The sequence below is a fragment of the Gasterosteus aculeatus genome, chromosome 13 (genome assembly GCF_964276395.1).
Source record: "Gasterosteus aculeatus chromosome 13, fGasAcu3.hap1.1, whole genome shotgun sequence".
NCBI classification, from domain to species: Eukaryota; Metazoa; Chordata; class Actinopteri; order Perciformes; family Gasterosteidae; genus Gasterosteus; species Gasterosteus aculeatus.
Genome location: NC_135701.1, coordinates 10279759 through 10301050, shown reverse-complemented (window position 1 = coordinate 10301050; position 21292 = coordinate 10279759). Strand labels below are relative to the sequence as shown.

Genomic DNA, 21292 nt, shown 5'->3' with positions numbered 1-21292 from the left:
ATTACATCACCACAAGAAAATAAGCACAGACAATAATTTACAAGTGGAGGTGTAAGAGCCTCGTACCCATGGCAGGTTCATTAAGGGCACTGTATCTTTCTCTTAAAGCCAGCGGGGTCAGAGTTCGCCTCCGGTCTTCACTTCCAGCAATCTGCCAGTCAAAAGCAGACAACGTTTTAGTCTGACATGTCAGGAAAAATGGCTGTAATTACTTATGATCAACGTCCCTTGTGGCTTCAAGGGGCTTTACCTTGATACATGGAGGCATGGTGATGTTGAGGTTACAGAGCACATGTTGGTTGTCCTCATATTTCGTAGACTTGCGCAGGAAAGACAGAAATCCAGTGTGTTCTTTACTGCTGTCTCTCACCTTAGACACACAGACACAAGGACAGCTGTGAAACCCCCGTTCACGCACGCAACTTAGAGACGGAGAAAGACGAATGGCGATACCTTAACAGACACAGGGAGTCGATTATCTCTGAAGGCCTGAAAGCTGAAGCATCGAGGCTGCTGGGTGGCTTTCCTCACGGGCAGCAGATTCCCTGAACACTCCAGGTGAAGCGGCATTCCCTCCATCACCTTCAAGACAACCACACCGGCATTGGCACACGGTCCGCTCGCAATGCACCACGTCAGTAGAATGCACTCGTCTCTAGACTGACCTCTATATCTCTGCTGCGAGCCACCTCCGTGAAGTTCTCGTGCTGTTCCAGGGTTTTATCCATCTTATCGTCGGTCATGCAGTAGCAGCGCAGGCGGCCCTCTCGCAGCTCGTTCATCTTTGCAAACACCACAAACTTGGCCATGTAGGGCACCGCGGACAGCTCTCTGTAGAGCAGGTTGGCAAAGGAGACGGCCTCCGCTGTACGAGGACAGTCTGCCAACCAGAATCTGACAGGAAACAATGACGCGTCATCACAGAACCGAACATACAGTGAGTCAGCTTAGTTGCTGTCGGATGTCGGAGGGAAAAGAATTACAGGATTAAACCCTTGGGTATAATGGCGGAAATGTGTATGTTGCCACCTGAGCTTACCGTGCCGAAACATTGGTGGTGAAACTAGCACTGTCTTTAGCATACACGAGCTTGGTGGTGCCAGTAATGTCTTCCCATTGAGCCGGCGCTGTGCCGCCTGGAAACGATACAGAGGGAGAAACGGGCAAACTGGTTAATCTGCCTTTAGAAAAGGTCCGTCTCACAGTTTGTACAATACCAGAACAAATACCTTCAACATCCAACCAAGGCACTGACAACCCGCCTCCTCGCCATGGAGGATACAAACACACACACACACACACACACACACACACACACACACACACACACACACACACACACACACACACACACACACACACACACACACACACACACACACACACACACACACTCACACAACGGCATGCAGTACCTATGACGGAGCAGAGCAGACGCAGACTGGTGGTGTCGCCCTCCCCGGAGTCTCGGGGGCTGTCCCTCCAGGACGGGGGCAGGGGTATACACAAGCCGATGGGCCGGTGAAACTTGCGCCGCCGAGGCTCCACAGTTACCACGGGGCTAAAGTTCGCCTGGTTACCCAGCAGCTTGGCAACCAGCTCATCCGGAACCGGCTGAGCCTGAGGTTGAAAGTAAATGATGGAGAGGGAGGGCAACGCGGACGCAGGTTCGATGATGTGGTTTGACAAAAAGGTATCATTAGACAAAGAGAGGAACACAGGAACGGGACAAAAAAGGTTATGGGATGCAGGTAGAATGAGACGATGGAGGATTGGGTGATGGGGCATTGAGGATGAGGAAAAAAGGGTAAAATAAAGGACAACCGAAAAGGGGGGAAAGTGAAGAGAAAGGGAGAGAGAAGTTTACAGTGAATAAAATAGCTCCTGGTTTATATAAACACATTTGAAAAGATCATTGCAGCGCAAATTTGTCAGACTCAACTTTTTTTATTGTAAAATGTAACAATTGCATTAACATGAAGCTTTTACAATCATTATTACAAAATTAATGTCAAAGGAAAAGGCACTGGGGTTCTTCACAAGGCCGTTCATGATATTATTACTACAAGAACATTAGTCAGTTAAATTTGTTATTTTCATCTTAGACGTTACGGTATGTGTGGTAACATGTTAGTTCACAATACAGCTTATAATAAATTCATTCATCCGTTTTTGTAGGACAGCTGTTGAACCGAAACAAGCAGCGTAAAGGTCTGTCAATAAGGTCCATCTACCTTTCATTTGGTTTACTGAAACCAATTCTGACATTGGAATTATATTATATTATATCTCCAATTTTATAAACGTCAAATAAAGAAATTAATGCAATTGCCGTCTTGAACAACAATACATCTACACACTGAAAAACTGTTTGAAAACAATTTATGTTTTGTAAGTCAAAATTAAATCACATGCTAAAAGTCAGTGGCACCGAGGGAATAGTGCATACTTATAACAAACATGGAGGAAAAGATTTAATTTAATGTACCCTTTGTTTGGAAACCATTATAAAGACATCTGCAAACTGAGATTGGAAAAAATAAAATACTGCACTAAGGCCAAAATGTATCAAACTGATCGGATTGTTGTAATCTGTGAGTTGTAATCTGCAAATCAACCATGTAAAAATGTCCATTTCCCCATGTTCTGATTTTGATCCTTCAACTAACAGTACAATTAACAGGTTTCATTAATTCCTTGATTTGACACTCCATGGATTATGAAACTAGATGCTGATGCGGTGCTTGAGTCCGGTGAAATAAACTAAAAAGTTTATCTTGTCTTTGGTGTGAATGGTTGATAAAACATCAAAACTTGGAGTGTAGCCGTATCCGCTAGAGGGTTAAAAGCCTGAATAGACTAGAAGATAATCATTGAAAAAGGTTTCAAGATCAGGCGCTCAACTGTACCCCCTTTTTTATGCAAGACAAAACTTGTTTATCTAAAAAAAAAAAAAGCATATTTCCAGAAGTCGATGATACCAAAACCACTGACAAATCTAACATCCTCGCTATATAAGATTGCAGAAGAGTTCCTATCAAGTATCGTTTGATTTATTGTTCTTAAAGAATATATCTGAAATGAGTTACATATAGTGAACACAGGACTTATATAATATAAATACATTAGTGAGAAAGACATCAAGGTAAAACAAACAATAACATATTAGCTCTAAATGAGTAGTTCACAGTCGTATAAAGTGCATGCACTACGTCAAATAAGAAGGTCCTCTAAAATTGTATAAAAGCAAATTAAAACAAACCAAAGAAAGAAAAGATATGATCGGGTCATTCCAAGATCAACCAAAGTACATTGAACATGCTTTCTTGTCAGGCAACACAGGCATTATTGATTCTGTCTTTCTTCTCCTTCCTTCTCCTTATCGTCCCATCTCACCTGCAGCCCCAGGCGGACTCGTTTGGTGACTGCCGTCTCGGGAAACGTGGCCTGGACCAACGGCACCAGTTTACTTGACAGCAAACCTCCTTCTGGCCCAATGAGGTCGCTTTCTTGCTGGACTCGTGACACAACAGCAAAGTAAAGAGGAAAGTCCGTGGAGATGATGCGACGGATCCGCTTCTTCCCGAGCTCCTCTTGACTTTCTAATTCTAAGGAGGCAGGAGAGGAATAAATTCTTAGTGATAACAGTCGGCGATGTTAACCATGGTTTCTGCCTCACCCAGCTACACAGCATTCATAATTGCGCCCCATAGATATGTATGAGGGTCAGCCAGAGACCAAGCGTATGAACTCTTACCCTCATCCATCCCGTTGAGGATTGTTTCCAGCACCTCGTCTCCGTAGCGATTGCGATGCTCTTTCCAGACTGAGCCATTCTCGCTCCTGAGCACCACGAGCTCCCGATCACCACGACCCAGAGCAGCAAAGTGGGGGATCTCCACAATCACGGGCCTGTCGCACATCACACATGGAATTACACGTGCACGAGCGACGCGCGGAAGACCGTGGCTGTTTCCAGTTTCAGGTCAGCCTCCTCACCCCAGGAACTGCATCCCGGCCGGCCCTAGGGAGATGATCCTGCTGGCCAGCCCCTCCCCCTCCACCAGCGGAGGGGGGCTGGTCAGCTTCTGCGGCTTCACCAGGCGGCAGGTGATGCGGGTGGGAGCCGCACAAGTCCGCGGGGGTATGATGACGCGCAGGCCGTTGTGCCTGCTGCCTCGCATTGAGCCGCCTCGAGCGTCTACCATGAAACTCACCAGGAACCTGTTATTGGCCAAAAGTCGTCTTTAGTGTTCATATCGGATATTAAACCCTGATTCAGCGAAATGAAATGTTTTGCTGACCCTGTGTGGATGGGACTGGCGACTGGGCTGACATTGTCTGACGTCTCAGTCGCCGGGCTGCTGGGGATCAATGAGTCATCATCATATTCTTTGGGCAGTGGAAGCGGAGTGTGCTGCAGCGACAGATCAAAAGACAAAATGTTCACGACATTTGCAGAGGCAACTCTTTTTAGCATAATGTTTCAATATTACAAACGCAGATGATATCGAGAGGGAGATGTGCTCATTTGACATTTTTCTATTTTTACATGATATGAAGAACATGAATCATTAACCTTCGAAAGACCTTTGAGGAGGGATTCTCATTTAGATTATCATGTGACAGCGCGGGTGAAACTACAATAACTGCATCATTCTAAAGCGCTGCCAGGTTCATGTCCATTATACAGAACCCTTCAAAGTGACAAACGTATTTCATTAAACATTAAGGTTCATTTATGACCTTGGAAAAAGCCCATTGACTAAAAACCTCAACCCTTAACTCAAAGTTAAGAGCACTTTCTCAGCTTTCAACTGCATCTCCCAGACTTTCTCAGCAGATGGATGCTGCTTAAACTTTTTGGGGAAGGTCTAATGAAAAACGTTAAAAAGTTGCATTCTAGCCAATGAAGGATCATTCGTCTTTCTGTGGTTTAGCCTATGATGGAGAAAGTCTTTTCTTTAATATTAAGTGCACACTATATTCAGAATGATATCTGACTTGGAACCTTTCTTTTTAGGTGTCTATAGTTTTGAATCAGTTCGCTTTGCTCTTTGTGACAATACTGATGTTGGTTTCTCCAAACTGGGGGCAAGCCGAGCGCTGTCCAGTGCACTTAGTACACGGACTGCGGAAAAAACTATCCACAATCCAACTTCATCACACCCGAACCGTCCCTTTAATTGCTGAAGTACACCGTTAGTACTCATGCTGCTCTGTAAAGTAACAGTACCTGATCCATGGCGTGTTCCTTCAGGATAACGGTCTCCGGAGAGACCCTGGGGATCCTGGGAATGGCTGGTGAGTAATTCCTGGTGCACGGAAGGAGAAAAGAACACAAGTCAGATCCAGGAGGTTCTTTACATCTCCTCCCAAGTGCTCATCCCTGGTGTCTAGTGGGTGTCTATGGTGCATCCCCTTCTGTCCATCGAACTGTTAGCTCGTGACTAGCAGCTTGGCTCTCTGCCGTTTCCCCGCCCGGACCCCCTTACGCTGTGCCCAGCCCTCTCTCGTACTCCAGAGATTTCTTGGGGGAGAGGAAATCGTCATCATGGTCTTTCAAGTCATCCATCTTCATGTACCTGGCCCCTTCTGTCCCCAAGAGCTCCTCTCCTTCAGAGGACGACATGGCAAAGAGAGCAAATAGACCGTGGTCAGGTTGGTGGGACAGAAAGAGAGAAAGAAGAGAACAAGATTGTCAGCCGGAGCCGGTAAGCAGGGTTAGACGTTAGGAGATGGCTTCTGTGAGGCGTTAAGACCAGCGAGGTGAGACGATAGAGACGATACTCTGTTCATTTATCTTCATACCGCTAATCACTGGCAAAAAGAGAAGCACAGCCATTTGACCTAACACCAGTAACACGTAAGGATCAGGTAGAGAGACGGGATCGATACAGCAGGTCACCTGGTCAACACTTTTCATGAGAACCACTAAAACCGTACAACATTGAAATAAGAGAGCACATCCTACAAATGTAGTTTACAAAAGAACCTCCAGTTTCAACAGCATTATAGATGTGCACAGTGCACTTTCTCTGTGGAGAGCATGCATCAGCATTCGATCCAAAACGCTTTTTTTAAGCTATGGAGGCAACTGGAGGATTTAGACATCAACTGCCTCAGAGAGCAATGCATGAGGAGTTCTGCTCTAGAATGCAAACACAGACAATCAGAGATTATCCCACTGCAACACGTACAATCAAAGTACAAGCTGTTCTACTTTAAACCTATGGTGCATCTGTATGTGAACAGAGGTGGGATACTTACCCCCTAAAACACACAGTCAAGAATTAACCAGAACGGAGTCTCTGTTCATTTGTGACCACAGCTTGTGTGATGGCCGCTCCACACTAGCTTTGATTTTCTGTGAGACATTTTTCATTTCTTACGGGTTATTATGAGGCTGAGTTTCTGTCCTATTCTATTTGTATGTGAGAGGAAATACTGCTGTGCACGTTTGCCACAACATGCAGGCAAAGTGTTACGGGTGAGAGGAATCATTTCACCTGCTCTGAAATGACACGCGTCTCTGCTGCTTTCTACTTCTAGAGCGTAGGTGACAATCTGTTAGTAGAATTATCAGGGGACTAAAAATAAAAATACATAATGTCGCCTGTAAACGTCAAGCATTTCGATTTAAACCTGCACTGCATGTTTTGTGGGGGGCGGAAACAAGCTATGAGATAAAATATCCCTCAAAGAATAAAGTTACAGTCCGCAAAACCAGAATTAATTAAAATCCTCCATAAGCTACCGTACAGCTGAATCTTTATCGCATCGAGCGACTCCTTTCACATAGATATAGTTGCATGAACAAGTAACAACGTTCTGCTCCCGGCTAACAGATACAGGTGAAATGGCACGACAGATTTAAATACATACACAGCTGAGGACACACATTCTAAAGCGATGAGAGCGCTGCTCAATTTCTAACCGCTAATGTGCACGGAGAGTTTTGTTAAGATATTTTATTACAGATTAAATATCCTTCTTTGAAGATAACGGATCCGATAGCCATGGCTGTGATGTGTAGACCGTAACTTCCCACATGACATGGAGGTGGGAAAAAAACAACCTGGGCAGTTAGAGAATGAGAATGTTATTGAACGGACACATTCAGGTTACGGACATGGATGCTGTGTGTGCATGCCGATGAGAAACCAGAGCCACCATCACAGTGAGCGCCACTACAGAGGGAACGAGAGAGAGAGAGAGAGAGAGAGAGAGAGAGATGTAAAGACGTAAAGACTGAGAGAGCGAGCTTGAAATGGAGCCACGCACTTTATAACATCGACCTATGAATGCCGCAAGAAGAAAGAAAGAGACATTCATACCTAATGTTAGCTGTGCAATTCCTAAAAAAGGGTAAAAGGAATTAGGAAAAATGAATACTTATGTAAACATCATAAAATCAGCCGCATAGACAGGAAGTAATGTTTAGATAACATCAACGTAGACGAGTAAACATTGTTTCCGACTGTTTTATGTGGTTAATAATAAATCCCTTCCCTACCTTCATCCTCAGACACGTCCAGTATTTCATCCACTGTTTCCGGGAAACTCATGCGATGTTTTTCAGTGGTCGTCTGCACAGAAGATTAGAACATTAAAGATACAACAGTGAGTTTAAACCTCTGTTTCCATACGATTAGCATGCCTACTTATAACCAGCGTAGCTTTTCTAAACATCTCACCATGGAAACCGTCTCTTCAGTGACGAGCTTGAGGACGTCAATCACAGAGATGTAGCCCAACCTCTTAGCGATGGAAAGAGCTGAAGAACCATTCTAACAGAAAGAGAGGAGCAGTTTAAACAGATCTCAAAACAAAATAAAATTCAATCCATCATTTTGAAGTAGACGAGGCTTCGTGCTCACTGTTGTGGTCTCGTTGGGCTGGGCTCCATGCTTCAGCAACAGTGTCACAATGTCCGTGTGTCCCTGCTGGGCCGCCTGGTGCAGAGGAGTGTAACTGAGCTGGAAGACAAATAAGAGAAAATCGTCTTTCATCTAAATCATCACAACAAGCCAACTGCATGTAATGAAAACTGTCAGGACAGGGGGAAATTGTCACCTGAAACAATTACTATTTAAAGAATTCATACAATAGGTCCATTGTTTAAGTTAATAAAAGCGAGAAATGCACTGGTTGCGGATTCTTAAATGCCTAAAGACTTAAAACTAAATTAAGAAATCAGCTAATTAATGAAAACGATTCTGAATTGCTGCATATATCATGATATGAAATATCAAAATAATGCATCTCACATTACACTTAAGTCGGGTTAAATACCTTGCGTAATTTAATTGTTCTATTTTAAATGCTCTCTAATTGTCTTTCCTGGTGAGTGAACTAGAGACAGTAGACACACTATAACTGTGGGACTCATGAACTGACTAATTGTAGTTTTATCTAAAACCAGAGGGAGGCACTCACCCTTGTCTTACTGTTGACATCGGCCTGCTGCTGCAGAAGGAACTTCACTATCTTGATGTTGCCATAGTGACATGCTACGTGGAGCGGTGTGTAACCCATCTGACAGGGAGAGAGATAAAAGAAAAAAGTTTTAAGCAAAGACCCAGACGCATAACTTGAACGTCTTAATGAACTTTTAAGTTTAATACATTACGTTCATTTTATTCTATTAAGTGTTCAGTGGTTCACAAATTAGGAATTAGGTCTTGTGCAAGTGATAGTAACAATAATTTCAAAAAGAAAACCTGGATATGATTATGAATTTAAGAGTCCCTGAACCACTGAACCAAGTACTGTAAGATTTTATGGTACTTAAAATGTACCTTACTTGAGTGATTCCATTTTTGGAAACGCAATACATTTTTGTCGGAAATACTGCACTAGTTAAGTCTGCACATTCACAATAATAATACTAAATATAATCAAATACTTTGGTAAAAAGCAACAATTTGCCGCGGGACTGAAAAGGTCTTACTCGCGTGGCAGCGTAGACTGAAGCTCCTTGCTTCACCAAGATATCGGCGATGCCAACATGTCCTTCCTGTCCTACCAGATGGAGCGGGGTTAATCCACTCTGGGGGGGCAAACAGATTCAATAGGAAACAGTCAGATACGGAACAAATCGAAACACTTACACATTAGTTTAAGATATGAACCAGGTGAACATCCTTTCACATCCACGCGGTTCTTACCTTGTTTCCAAGGTTGACGTTGGCCTGTTTGGAGATGAGCAGGGAGACCATGTCGGGGCGTCCTTCCTGCGAGGCCAGGTGGAGAGGTGTGACTCCCTGCAGTGACTCAGCATTGGCTGAAGCTCCGTACTGCAGCAGGCTGTTAGCCACCTCCACCTGGTTCTGCTTTGACGCTATGTGGAGGGCGGTGTAGCCATTCTGGAGCACAGAATCGAGATGGGGTTAGAAAAATGTGTTGAATTAACACATGAAACAAAAGAAATGAATTATGAATTATGTGTAGGCCTGTGTGTCTCCCTTTTTTATTACCCGCGCTGCACTATGCGGAGAGCCGCCCTTGCTGACAAGCAAGTTGACAACATCCAGGTTGTTGTGATGTACGGCAACATGCAGTGGAGTCAGACCATTCTGCAAAAACAAAAATCAAAAGTTCCTCAGACTCTGGAAGATCAAACAATAATTTATTCATCTTTCTTCCAAGGATACAGCCAACCCCTTTATGTGTATCTCACCTTCCCAGCAGCATTCGGATTGGCCCCTCTCTCCAACAGAAGCTCTGCTACATCCACCTTGCCGTACTTGGAGGCTACATGGAGCGGAGTGAACCCTTTCTACAGTGGCACCAATGAAGAAGAAGACACGATATAAGGTTGGGGAACACAGTTATTGGAGCGGTTTTGAGGCAGCCAAACTCTTTGCGAGGACGGCTAAGCAGGCAGGTGTCACCTTCGTCATCTTGGTCTGCTGGGCCTCCATGTCCAGGAGGATGCGTACGGTTTGTGCGTGACCTTCCCGAGCAGCGATGTGTAGGGGCGTGTGGCCTGCTGTCGTGGTGGAGTTGGGGTTTGCTTTGTGCTCCAGCAGCAGCTTCACGAGCTCCTTGTGGCCCATCCGAGCAGCACAATGAAGAGGTGTTTGGTCATCCTGGCCAACAAGAGGTAGGACATTATGAAATATGAAGTACTTTAATGGATCCTGAGCACTTAAAATGTTTCCTCTAGCGTCTTAATCGCCCGTTTTATACATTTCGCAGCATCTCTACTTTGATCTCAACGCGTAACATTAAAAATGGGAAAATGGGGCTGTGGTGGCTAAGATGAAAATGATAATATGAAATCTCTGCTGGGAATTAGTTGCTAAACCTATCTAAATTAATGCTGAAACGTTTCCATAAGTATTTAATCATATAAGGAATATTAACGCATAATAAGACGATATGTTTGTGCTGTGGTATGTGAAATCTCTACCTTAGCCTTAGCGTCCACAGGTGCTGCGTTCTTCAGTAAAAACTCTGCCACCTCATGGTGTCCTGCCCGAGACGCCATATGAAGAGGGGTCTCCACTTTCTACTCATGCAGAGAAGGACAAATCGCCCACTCAGATTCTTCACTATCAGAACAACAACTTCTTCAATGCAGAGGTGAGTCGGTTATCTGCACTGCTCTTCACATTTTAGAAGGGAACTCACCACATTGGAGGCGCTGGGTGAAGCCCCTTTCTGCAGCAGCATCTTCACAATGTTGAGATGACCCATAAATGATGCCACATGCAAAGGGGTCAGGCCAGACTGTTTAGAAGAGGAAAATAATATTAATAAATGGTCTTGCATGCAAAATATATTTTTATTTTTACGCAGAAATCTTGATAGCAGTTCAAACTATTAATAGATTTATCCTGGATAGTTAAAGGATGAGTAAGAAATAAACAGTATTGCTAGCTGTTATCTTCAACTCTTCTTTCTAATTATCTCACCTCAGTCACAGCCTCTATTGATGCAGAGTGTTTAAGCAGGAGATCCATCACCCGCATGTGGTTCTTTTTACAAGCAATGTGCAAAGGAGTAAAGCCATTCTGCAAAAAAAGAAAGGAAACAAATAATGATTATCATCACTAGGGTGATTAAAAGTAACCTTCCCTCCTCTAAATTGATAAACTGACTACATGCTTGTCACTGACCAATGCCCGGGAGTTGGGTTTGGCCCCTTTGTCCAGCAGTACTTTGGCCATGCGTTGGTGGCCACAGTGTGCGGCCACATGCAAAGGGGTGAGGTGGTCCAGTGTGATATCGTCTATCTCTGCATTGTACTGCAGAAGTTGCTTGACACAGTCCATGTGGTCCCCCTGTGCTGACATGTGGATTGGAGACAGGCCATTCTGCAAAACACATAAACAAAAAAAACATGATGATTGTCTAAACTCCTGAAGGAAAAACAAGCAATCCGTGCAAGAAGCAGCAGCCAGAGGGATCTATGGCTGTGTTTGGCTGATCGATCACAACACTTTTACTTTCATTACCCCCTTCTCAATTTAGAGTACACAAGAGTACAAAACAACTCAGGGATTTGTATTTATTACCAAACCAGATACGGTTCAGTTGTGAAATCAGTGAATCATTTACTTCTATCAATGTGGATTACCTTGGTCTTTGCCTGGATGGGGGCTCCATGGTCCAGTAGGATCTCTATAATCCTGACATGACCGTTTCTGGCTGCACAGTGCAGAGGAGTCAGCTCATCCTGGAGAGAGATGATTGTTAATGATTTAGTTAATGGTGCATCAAATTAGAATCAGGAAAAAGAATAAAAGAATATTTGAAATCATAAGATGGAAGTCTGCTGCACCTTGGTCTTGGCATCAATCTGAGCCCCTCGGTCCAGCAGGAGCCGGACCATGATCACGTTCCCCCGTCTGGCTGCAATGTGCAGAGGAGTGATTCCGTTCTGCAGAGACAAACAGCTGCACTTAGACGGGCCCACACAAGGACAACAGACAGCAAGGACAGAGATTAACCTTCCAACATCAATTATTCCCTACCTTTGGGGTGAAGTTGACATTGGCTCCTCTATTGAGCAGCAGTTGAGCCACATTTAAGTTTTCATAGTGTGCAGCAATGTGGAGGGGGGTGAATCCTGTCTGTAGGGACACATAGGGCTAAGTGCGTTACTCTCATTTCCTGTGAATTTTAGAAAACCTTTTGTATATGTACTGTACATGTGTTTAACCATATCTGCAGCCATGCACACCCAATCACACACACACACACACACACGCACACACACACGCACACACACACGCACGTATACCTTGCTGAGTACGTCAGGATTGGGGTCATTCTGCAGAAGCACTGCGGCTGTGCGTGTGTCGTCGTTGCGCGCTGCAATGTGCAGAGCGGGGAGGCGGACCTTTCCCTTGGTGCCGTAGTTGATGAGCAGTGCTACAACATTCTCGTGTCCCTGTTGAAGAGCCACGGCGAGAGGAGTGAATCCATCCTGCAGCACACAGGCACACAGGAAAGGAGTTAGAAGACTGGTTGACTCATGGAGACAAAATGAGGCAGGTTAAAGAGAGCGGCTTATGGAAACGGCGCCGTCTGGATCAGCACGGATGGGACTGAGTAATCTGGGAGATTACTTTTTGAAAATGTCTCTCACTTCCAGAGTCTTTAGTACCTCAGTTGGAATGCTCTGATTGGCTCCGTTCTCCAGAAGAAACTTCACAACCTCTAGATGGTTTTCTTGTGCGGCCATGTAGAGTGGAGTGAAACCTTTCTGTTTCCGAAAGACGATAGACACACACACACACACAGACACACACAGACACACACACGCAGCAGCACAGGAGCCACAAACACAGCCAAAGAAAGACAGGAAGACGGTAACAGTCAGATGCATGCGCAAGCATGTACAGGGAGAAGAAACACCAAAATACAGATATATATATGGACAAAGACACTTATTAACACGTATGGAATTGCTGGAATAGTAAAGACGTACAGGTACCGAGGCGTAGCCTCGACGCAGTGAGAGCAGCACGAGTCTCACCTGGGACTGAGCGTTGACATTGGCCCCGTAGTTGACCAGCTCTGTGACCACCTGCTCCTGCCCTGCCAGGGCTGCAATGTGCAGGGCCGTGTTCCCTTTCTGTTTAAACACAGATACACAACAACGAGAGGACACAGTCATAATGTGTCCCCCCAACAAAGCATTCATAGGGCAAATCAAACCCGTATTCAAAGCGCAGGTGAAAAGTTTCATGTTGAATTCTGACGATCTAGATGGAACTTACATGGGATTCACCCGACAAATACCACAGGAGGAGACACTTTCAGAGGGGATTTTTACCTTTGTGGTGGTCTCCAGGACGATACCATTGTGGAGTAGCTCCAACACCATTTTAACGTGGCCTTCTTTGGAGGCCAGATGCAACCCATTGAGCCCGTTCTACGTGAGAGAGCAGAGCAGACCTCACACTGAAGACTCCCAAACTAACTACAAACACTTCTATTTCCTAATAAAGATAAGCACACATATAAACACAGACACATGTAGGCCATGCCAAGTGAAACAAGTGTTGTTGTTTTTTTTTAATCACAGTGCCAGAAGCAAACATGACCAAAGCAAGCAGATACTTACACCGGACACCAAGCATGCAGTACGCTCAGAATCAGAGTGGTCATTCGCTAAAAACAACGTCTACAGGGATGAAAATCAGGATGTGAGCATTTTCATTTGATTAATGATGGTGAGAAGGAGAAGGACGGGAGGGGGATGGAAGGCCGCTGGTCTCGAGGCTGGGAAGAATACGAGCCGTGTGGGATAGGTCTGACCTCACACAGCCTTCCTTCAGCCGCACAGGACATGTGAGGTTGGACCTTTCACACACCACTGATATTATTCCTCTGAGTGGGGAGACCACAGCACACCATCACTCTACTGCAGACGGAGGAGAGAGGGTGAGGAGGGACGGAGGTAGAAAGCAAGAAAAAAAAAAAAGGGGAGGACAGTTAGAAAACTGCATTCAAACAGAGAAGGAGGATAGAGGGAAAGTTGTTAGGTCGAGAGGGGTGGAAGAGGAGGGACAATACAAGACGGGGGAGAGCAGGAGTGAGGCAGTGTGCTGGTGGGAGGAATCCACTCTGACAAGGAAACAAGGCGGCCACAGTCAAGCCTCCAGCGGGCAGGACTCCCATCACACTGTCCACACAGCATCAGGACCAACGGTCACTCAGACAGAACAACGATGCCCACTGTGTCCTGAGAGAAAATCTACAACTCTTCACTCTGTATCCTTGGATACACGTTGTAGGTAAATACAGTGATCCTGTTTTACAATGAAGTAGTCTCACCCCCGGCATGTGTTAATAATAAAAGGTCCTAAATAAAGCTGTAGGTGTTAAAATATTACTGCATTGACCATGGACAACATTAAAGCTATGTGTACAATAATTTTTTGTTTTCTAATCATAAACATGCTGCATTACATACAAATGCCACACAGATTAACTTTAGGGGCAAAACTATAGAGAAACTAACCAACTCAAGTGAAGCAAGAATGTTGTAGATTATCACTTTGACTCAAACACAGTTGACAGTAAACAGTGAAAAAACACAATTTCATACAACAAACATAAAATAAAATTGTGAAATTGTGTATTTCAGGAGAATTATTCCTGCAGGTCCAAATGTTCAACTATGAGACTGTAAATCTGAATGTAATTCCATTTCTAATCCCTGGGGTTTTCCCGTTCTCATAGTGCAAGAGTTTGCAAGTAACAGGTGTGTGTCACGTCTTGTATACTGCTCATCCTTAGAGGCTCACGGGATGGTTGGGCTCAATCCAAGCTAACATTGAGCGGGAGACGGCTTACACCCTGCACTGGAAATAGCCTGATAGAAATCAGGACAGGAGCACTACCAGCAGTAATTAAAATATGTTGAGGACACCACAAGTGAATGGAAGGGAAACCGTGACTGTAGGATTAATGAGCCGGAGGAATCCTTCTGACACAAAAACACTATTTTGACCAAGTTCCGCCTGAGGGCAGATATCCTAGACTGGGTAACGTTGCCTCTTCCTGGACACTCTGGGAACAGCCGTCAGAATAAAGGAGGTACGATGGAAGGGACGAGGTGGAGGAGAAGCCCCGGCCCCATTTATCACCTTCCCTGGAGACCCTGTAAATTCCACCTGCCACCTCCAGGCCCCGGTAAACTCCCCAGCATGCACATAGAGTAGTGCACAGGCGCATAACAGCGATCAAGTCAGGCACATGCACATCAGACACATTCATATTATGGTACAAGATATGGTGGTGTACACGGACAATATTTGAAAAGAACATTAACTGAATTGAACTGCCTTTTTTAATTCAAAAACTGTTTATTTGCGTGTGAATGAGAGGTGTGCCGTCCACCCACATCTCGAGTTTGTGTTTATTTCGTTAAAAAGCATCAAGGAAAGACATCTTGGCAGTATGTGGTTGTTGGGGTGCAAATACTTTAACCGATTAAATCTCAGTAACGTGCAGCTCTCTCACCTGATTGGCTGTATTGATATCAATGCCATTTTTGATATGGTCCAGGGCCTTGTCCAGGTTGCCAGAACGGGCCGCTCGGAGAAAACTGTTGCCAGCATCTGCCTGCAAGCGTAACAGAGAGAGGGAAAGGGAGGACGGGGTGAGGCGTGTGGCGGTGGGGGAGGAGCAGTGTGGGGTATAAGAGGAGGAGACACGTAAAGTAGAGGAGCAGAGAGGGGAAGCGGAGAGGGAGACAGAGTTTGGTTAATATTTCATTAAAAAGGAATCTGAAGGTGTGAAACCTGACAGTTGTGACCCCCAGTTTTTCTCTCTCACGTCACTCCGCCCCTTGGGATTTCTAACAGTGCGATTCGACAATCCGCACTCGCACCTTGAAATGTGTGCGTTGAAGGTGTGCTGGACGGACAGGGGAGAGTGGTGGAGAACACAAACCACCTGGGCTCAACAAAACGGCCAAAACAGTCAGCTGTTCTCAGGTGAAAGGGCAATATTGAAAATGCTGACAACTACTGGAAGGTCTGTTATGCCCGGCAGACTGTTGTCTCTTTGTCTGGAATCTGAGTGTGTGTGTGTGTGTGTGTGTGTGTGTGTGTGTGTGTGTGTGTGTGTGTGTGTGTAAGCCAAAGGCACACAAGGTGGATGGAGAAAGGAGTGTAAGAGCGAGAGAGGGAGTTTAGCGAGTCCCGGCTCACGGGCCGGCACATGGCATGTCTGGTGTTTTTCTCTGTGTTTCGTTTGAGGTGGAGGGCTCGGTGCCCCTCCCTGGCGGGCAGGGGGTGCTGCTGAAACAGGATCACTCATGCGACACAGAGGGGAGAGCGAGGGAGAACCACGGGAAGAAGCTCGACTGCGGCAAACCCTGCACTTCTTTCATGTCATTTACATAATCTCCTCTCCCCCCGTGCCCACCCCCTTCCTTCATCACTCCATCCAACCAGCTATCTCAACACTGCTGATCGGGAAACTCTTCAGCCGTGCAAGTATATTTTAACCCGGGGAAGAGATTCAGTATAACAGTTGCTTGCTGATCCAAAAGAAACCCCCCAAATGCTGCTCTCATGCACCACAAAGAAATACCTTTGACAAAGATGGAGTGAGCATTAGTTTAAAAAAGAGAGAAAGGACTTACATGCCTGAAGTTGAGGCATGGCAACAAATGACACAACACAACCTCAGCGTGACACCACCGGCAAGAAAGAGGTCACTTTAAAAGAAGAAAGGGGAAAGGAAACAAACACTTTGAAAGCAAAGTTGTTACCAGCTGATTGAAGAAGGATAATTCTCACCATATCTGGTGATGACAGAAGAACTTCCTACAGTGTGACTGTCTGTTTTGCTCGAATATCATACTGATCTGCAGTACAAAGTCTCTGAGTATCACGACCAACAAAACTCTCCTTATGATATTTAGATAATTATTCTGCTATGAAGATAGAAGAAGAAATTCAACATATGTTTAAAAGTCTGTCAGACCACCGTCCCTAGTTTGGTTTGTTCAGTGTCTCAGTTGTGTCTACTCACACTTGCTAAGGCAGCTCGGTAGGACATGTTCTCCCTCTGCTTACTCTCTCATTCACTTTCCCTCTGAAAAACCCTCCCAGAGCAACACACTGACCCCAGAACACCTGCCATCCTGTGCACAGACATTTGCAATAATACAAATTACTAGTTACACAAGATTTGCATACAGTGCAGTTTTTATGTCAGACTATTTGCAATTATTTTTAGGAAAGGTGAATGAATCTCATTAATTAAAAGTTTATGATGGATCATTGTAGTATGAAACAATTTAAATTATCGCAGGAAGACTGTTTTATAATGAAGAGTTTACAACCCATACAATGACTTTACACAATGTAGCGGGGTGCAGATTGTTTGACGACTCTGCCATGGTGACGTAGGAATTTCCTTTTCGTCCGAGTAAGAGCAAATAAAGCGGATTGAAAGGCACATACAACCTAGCACAATATGCATGCCTCCACAGAAAATGGTTGCTCGGTAAAACCATGGTGACCCTGACCGAGGCTCATCTGGTGGATTCCTCCACCCCCCAGACTCCGCTCACCGCCCCTCAGAAGGAGCAAAAGTAAAGGTTTGCAAGACCTCGCTGACTCACACAAGAATCTCCAAAGACTCGAGCTAGATTATTCCGTCGTGCTGGTCAGTCCTGCATGTGTCTGAGTTAATCTGCCTGCGTCATAAAGTGAGTGTGTGGTGTGGGGAGATAAGGATGCAGGGGAGCCACACCCACTCACAGTACAGTGCACACGCATTTATACCAGGAAACACTAACACACACACACACACACACACACACACACACACACACACACACACACACACACACACACACACACACACACACACACACAAAGAGCAGCCTGGGTCAAATATGAGTGAACGTGTCCCTCTTTGATTATTGGAGTGGACGAAAAAGGAGCAAGCACATTAATCACACTATTTTAAACTAAGCGAACTAAACTAACAATAACCAGCAGGTTGAGGTTAACAATGCGACCAGACTGTCGAGCAACGTGTGTGAAACTGAAAACCCTGAACTCTCCTCTCCCGTCTTTTATCTCAGCTTTTCTGTCCTGTTGCCGTCCTTCCCTTCGCTGTCCCTTTGCTTCTTACAACCCCCCCCCCCCCGCCCCCTCCTTCCTTGCCTCATCTGCTGGTGCTGCAGCAGACAGAATGACATCATCCCCCCCCTCACTGGTGGACTGCAGTGTTCAAAAACCCAATGTATGCATGCGTGTGTACGTGTTCACGAGGAGGCACGTCTGAGATCAACATCCCAACCAACCAGGAGCCTCCGCAGGGGACGACTGCACCTGAAAACTAATCATTGTCACAAGAGATAGAGTGTGTGTGCGTGTGTGTGTGTGTTTGTGATTGTTCTGAATGGATCCAGGTTTGTGTGTGTGTGTGTGTGTGTGTGTGCGTGTGTGTGTGTGTTTGTGATTGTTCTGAATGGATCCAGGTTTATGTGTGTGTGTGTGTGTGTGTGTGTGTGTGTGTGTGTGTGTGTGTGTGTGTGTGTGTGTGTGTGTGTGTGTGTGTGTGTGTATGTGATTGTTCTGAATGGATCCAGGTTTATGTGTGTGTGTGTGAGGAGGGGGGGGGGGGAGAAGAAGGCATGTAAGGCATGAATGAGAGTGAGAGTGTTAAACTGCATTAGTGATGTAATATCAAAGATAACTTTCTGTTAAGCTTCTAAAATGGGCTTTAAATGTCTGTTTGTGATGCTATCTCTCAATCTAAAGTATCCCTGTCTAAACTGTATCCCTCCTTCTATACAGATGCTGTAATAATAAATAAAATCACAGTATGATTCTAGCGAAGGATGCAGTCTACTGCTATAAACCACCATTCCTAGTGCAATACATTCATTAAAGCTTTTATTTATATAAGCATGTTTCTGCTTAATCTATGTATAACAAAAAAGCATAGAGCTTTTCTTTCTAATACCTTTAATAATCTTTATAATCATCAGCCTGTCATTTCCTTTCTAACAGTCTACAAGATTACTTTGCTGTTGCAAGAGACAAACCCTTTTCCACCGACTGTCAAAGCGATAATCTCTGCACCAAAAATCCAAAGTGATTTTACTTTGACACAAAACTATTATCTGCTTAAGATAATCATAATTAGATAAGCATTTCCACTAAAATTAACGTACACAACCACAGAGCCTCTCACTGAACCAAATAACAACCAACAAAAACAAGAATTTGCAGACACAGCAGAAGCTAGAAATCATAAATAATTTAAGTGCCACCAAAGGTTTTTCTACAGCCAGCAGAAAGCTGAAAATAAGGTGCCCATGTATGTTCGGAATGTCTCAAGTACTGCTTCACTTGCAATTATTTCATGAACTTTAAACAACCTAAACTGTGCAAGCACCCCACACTCTATGCGATTTCTTTCCCCGGCTTAACTCAATATGTCGATGTGTCAAAACAAACACTACGATTGGACGGCTTCTATACATTCTTGAGGAACACCGAATAACGGATATGGAAATTACTGCAGAGTGCTTAAACAGCCGTTTCATCACCCCTTTTTCTGCTGACTCGCATTTGTTCTAGAAATTGATTGTCTTTTTTTTTTTCTAGGCCTCCATCTGAGCCTCCATCCCTCAGGCGGCCCCCGAGAGGTGGAGCAGGCAGAAGGCTGTTTCCGGCTGCAGAGACGTAGTAAGTGAGACCGGTGGGACTCCTCAGCTATGGGCACATTTATAAGAAGCGAGCGAGCTGATCACTGGGATGAAGCTTTTACATCCCCCCCCCTCCTTCCCTCTCCAACACTGTCTGTCAAGATGTAGATCCGTCTGTCTGCTTCTATTCCCTGTACGCAGTAAAGCGTCCTGTCCCACTTTTGCTATTTACTTTCTCACACTCCCAGCCTCCCCCTCTGCACACCCCACTGTTTGTGCCCGACGCACTCATTGATCGTCTCTTTATATCTGGCCCTGCTGCTGCCTCTGCGCCTGGAGATGAGATTGTCATGGTTAGCGTGATCTTTTGTAATGGTGACAAAGACGAAGAAAGCCAGAGGGAGGAGATAGAGTCTGGAACCCGTGGGTCAAGATACGGTAAACATCCTGTGTTTTACGCAACAGTCATTTTACAAAATGTATCTGTCTGGAGGAACAGAGACAATATAATATAAGCAGGTCATGCTGACTGATTTGAAACCTATAAACTGTAGAAGTAAAGCTTCAAGTTGCACTCTCCATTTAGCTTTATTCTCAGGTGTTCACTGTTGTTTGCGGTGGTGGAGGTTACCAAGTAAAAGTATTTCGAACATTCATCCTACTTCACCCTACATTTTAGAGTGAAATATTGTACTTTTTGTTATTTGAAACACAGTCAAAGATTTTGACAACAAAAGATTGAATAAGTTTGTAAAATATGTTTGATTAAAATATATTGATCAGTATAAAAAAAACAGCTGTGAAAACAGCACCGAGGTACGAAATGAAAACACTGTTTACATGTTGAAGCACCAACAATAACGCATAAAGGCCTACAGTGTAACACCCTGTCAGGCTTCTTTAACCTTGCTTCTGATACGTAAACAATGATACTTCTGTACTTTTACAGATACGATTTGTAAATTGGTGTACTTCCACTTTTACTTTGGTAAGGAATGTAAATACTTCCTCTACTACTTCTCAGTTACAAAACTGAAAAAACAATCGCTATACAGCCAATACTCATCAGACAGACGTGACACACTGTAAACACCATAAGCACATTCCATTAACTTGCATCATCTCCTCTATTTCTCCGGGTAAACTGCGGTGGACAAAAATTGGCGCTCGTGCGCATCTAAGCAGTAGGACCTTTAGAGCAGGCGATCAAACAGCCTGTAGTCCAGTGAAGCCACACTGGAAGAATCTCATTAATTGACCCACTAATGAGTTTACTGACCCGACAGTTTACTTACCCCAGCTGACCTCATACAGTCTGAACATCAAACAAGGGAAGAAATTAAGTAAAAAACAAGATTAGGGAGGAAAAACAGACCAGGATACACACCCACACATATACGCACTTACACTAATCTCGGCTGCACATGCATTGCAACCTCAGAGGAACTGCCAGGCGATCCCGCCCATGTTGCTTGGGGAGGCTGAGTTAAATAATTCGATCAGGACGGGTTATGTCTGGGGCAATAAGCAATGACCTGCGTTCTGCCGCTCCATCGCTTCTTTTGACCTACGATTACAGCAATTTAGTGACAGATGATTTTCTTTTCAAGCGGGATCAATGTTTACACCTCCAGGATCTGCATCTCT

General features: G+C 44.6%; 1 protein-coding gene across 1 annotated transcript in view; it reads right to left on the bottom strand.

Moving 5' to 3' along the window:
- Positions 1-21292, bottom strand: part of ank1a (ankyrin 1, erythrocytic a) — a 69352-nt gene that overhangs the window by 13560 nt on the left and 34500 nt on the right. Inside the window, exons 3-36 of the mRNA XM_078086638.1 lie at positions 15487-15588; positions 13292-13390; positions 12992-13090; positions 12620-12718; positions 12254-12439; positions 11985-12083; positions 11792-11890; positions 11588-11686; positions 11127-11324; positions 10923-11021; positions 10639-10737; positions 10418-10516; positions 9897-10094; positions 9683-9781; positions 9480-9578; positions 9171-9368; positions 8954-9052; positions 8440-8538; positions 7881-7979; positions 7698-7790; positions 7517-7589; positions 7338-7358; positions 5520-5616; positions 5237-5315; positions 4305-4417; positions 4000-4224; positions 3758-3912; positions 3397-3608; positions 1416-1620; positions 1040-1136; positions 666-894; positions 454-582; positions 251-370; positions 67-151 (exon numbers count right to left, since the gene is read on the bottom strand). Coding sequence (XP_077942764.1) covers positions 67-151; positions 251-370; positions 454-582; positions 666-894; positions 1040-1136; positions 1416-1620; positions 3397-3608; positions 3758-3912; positions 4000-4224; positions 4305-4417; positions 5237-5315; positions 5520-5616; positions 7338-7358; positions 7517-7589; positions 7698-7790; positions 7881-7979; positions 8440-8538; positions 8954-9052; positions 9171-9368; positions 9480-9578; positions 9683-9781; positions 9897-10094; positions 10418-10516; positions 10639-10737; positions 10923-11021; positions 11127-11324; positions 11588-11686; positions 11792-11890; positions 11985-12083; positions 12254-12439; positions 12620-12718; positions 12992-13090; positions 13292-13390; positions 15487-15588 — 4201 coding nt within the window. The remainder of the gene's footprint in view (positions 1-66; positions 152-250; positions 371-453; positions 583-665; positions 895-1039; positions 1137-1415; positions 1621-3396; positions 3609-3757; positions 3913-3999; positions 4225-4304; positions 4418-5236; positions 5316-5519; positions 5617-7337; positions 7359-7516; positions 7590-7697; positions 7791-7880; positions 7980-8439; positions 8539-8953; positions 9053-9170; positions 9369-9479; positions 9579-9682; positions 9782-9896; positions 10095-10417; positions 10517-10638; positions 10738-10922; positions 11022-11126; positions 11325-11587; positions 11687-11791; positions 11891-11984; positions 12084-12253; positions 12440-12619; positions 12719-12991; positions 13091-13291; positions 13391-15486; positions 15589-21292) is intronic.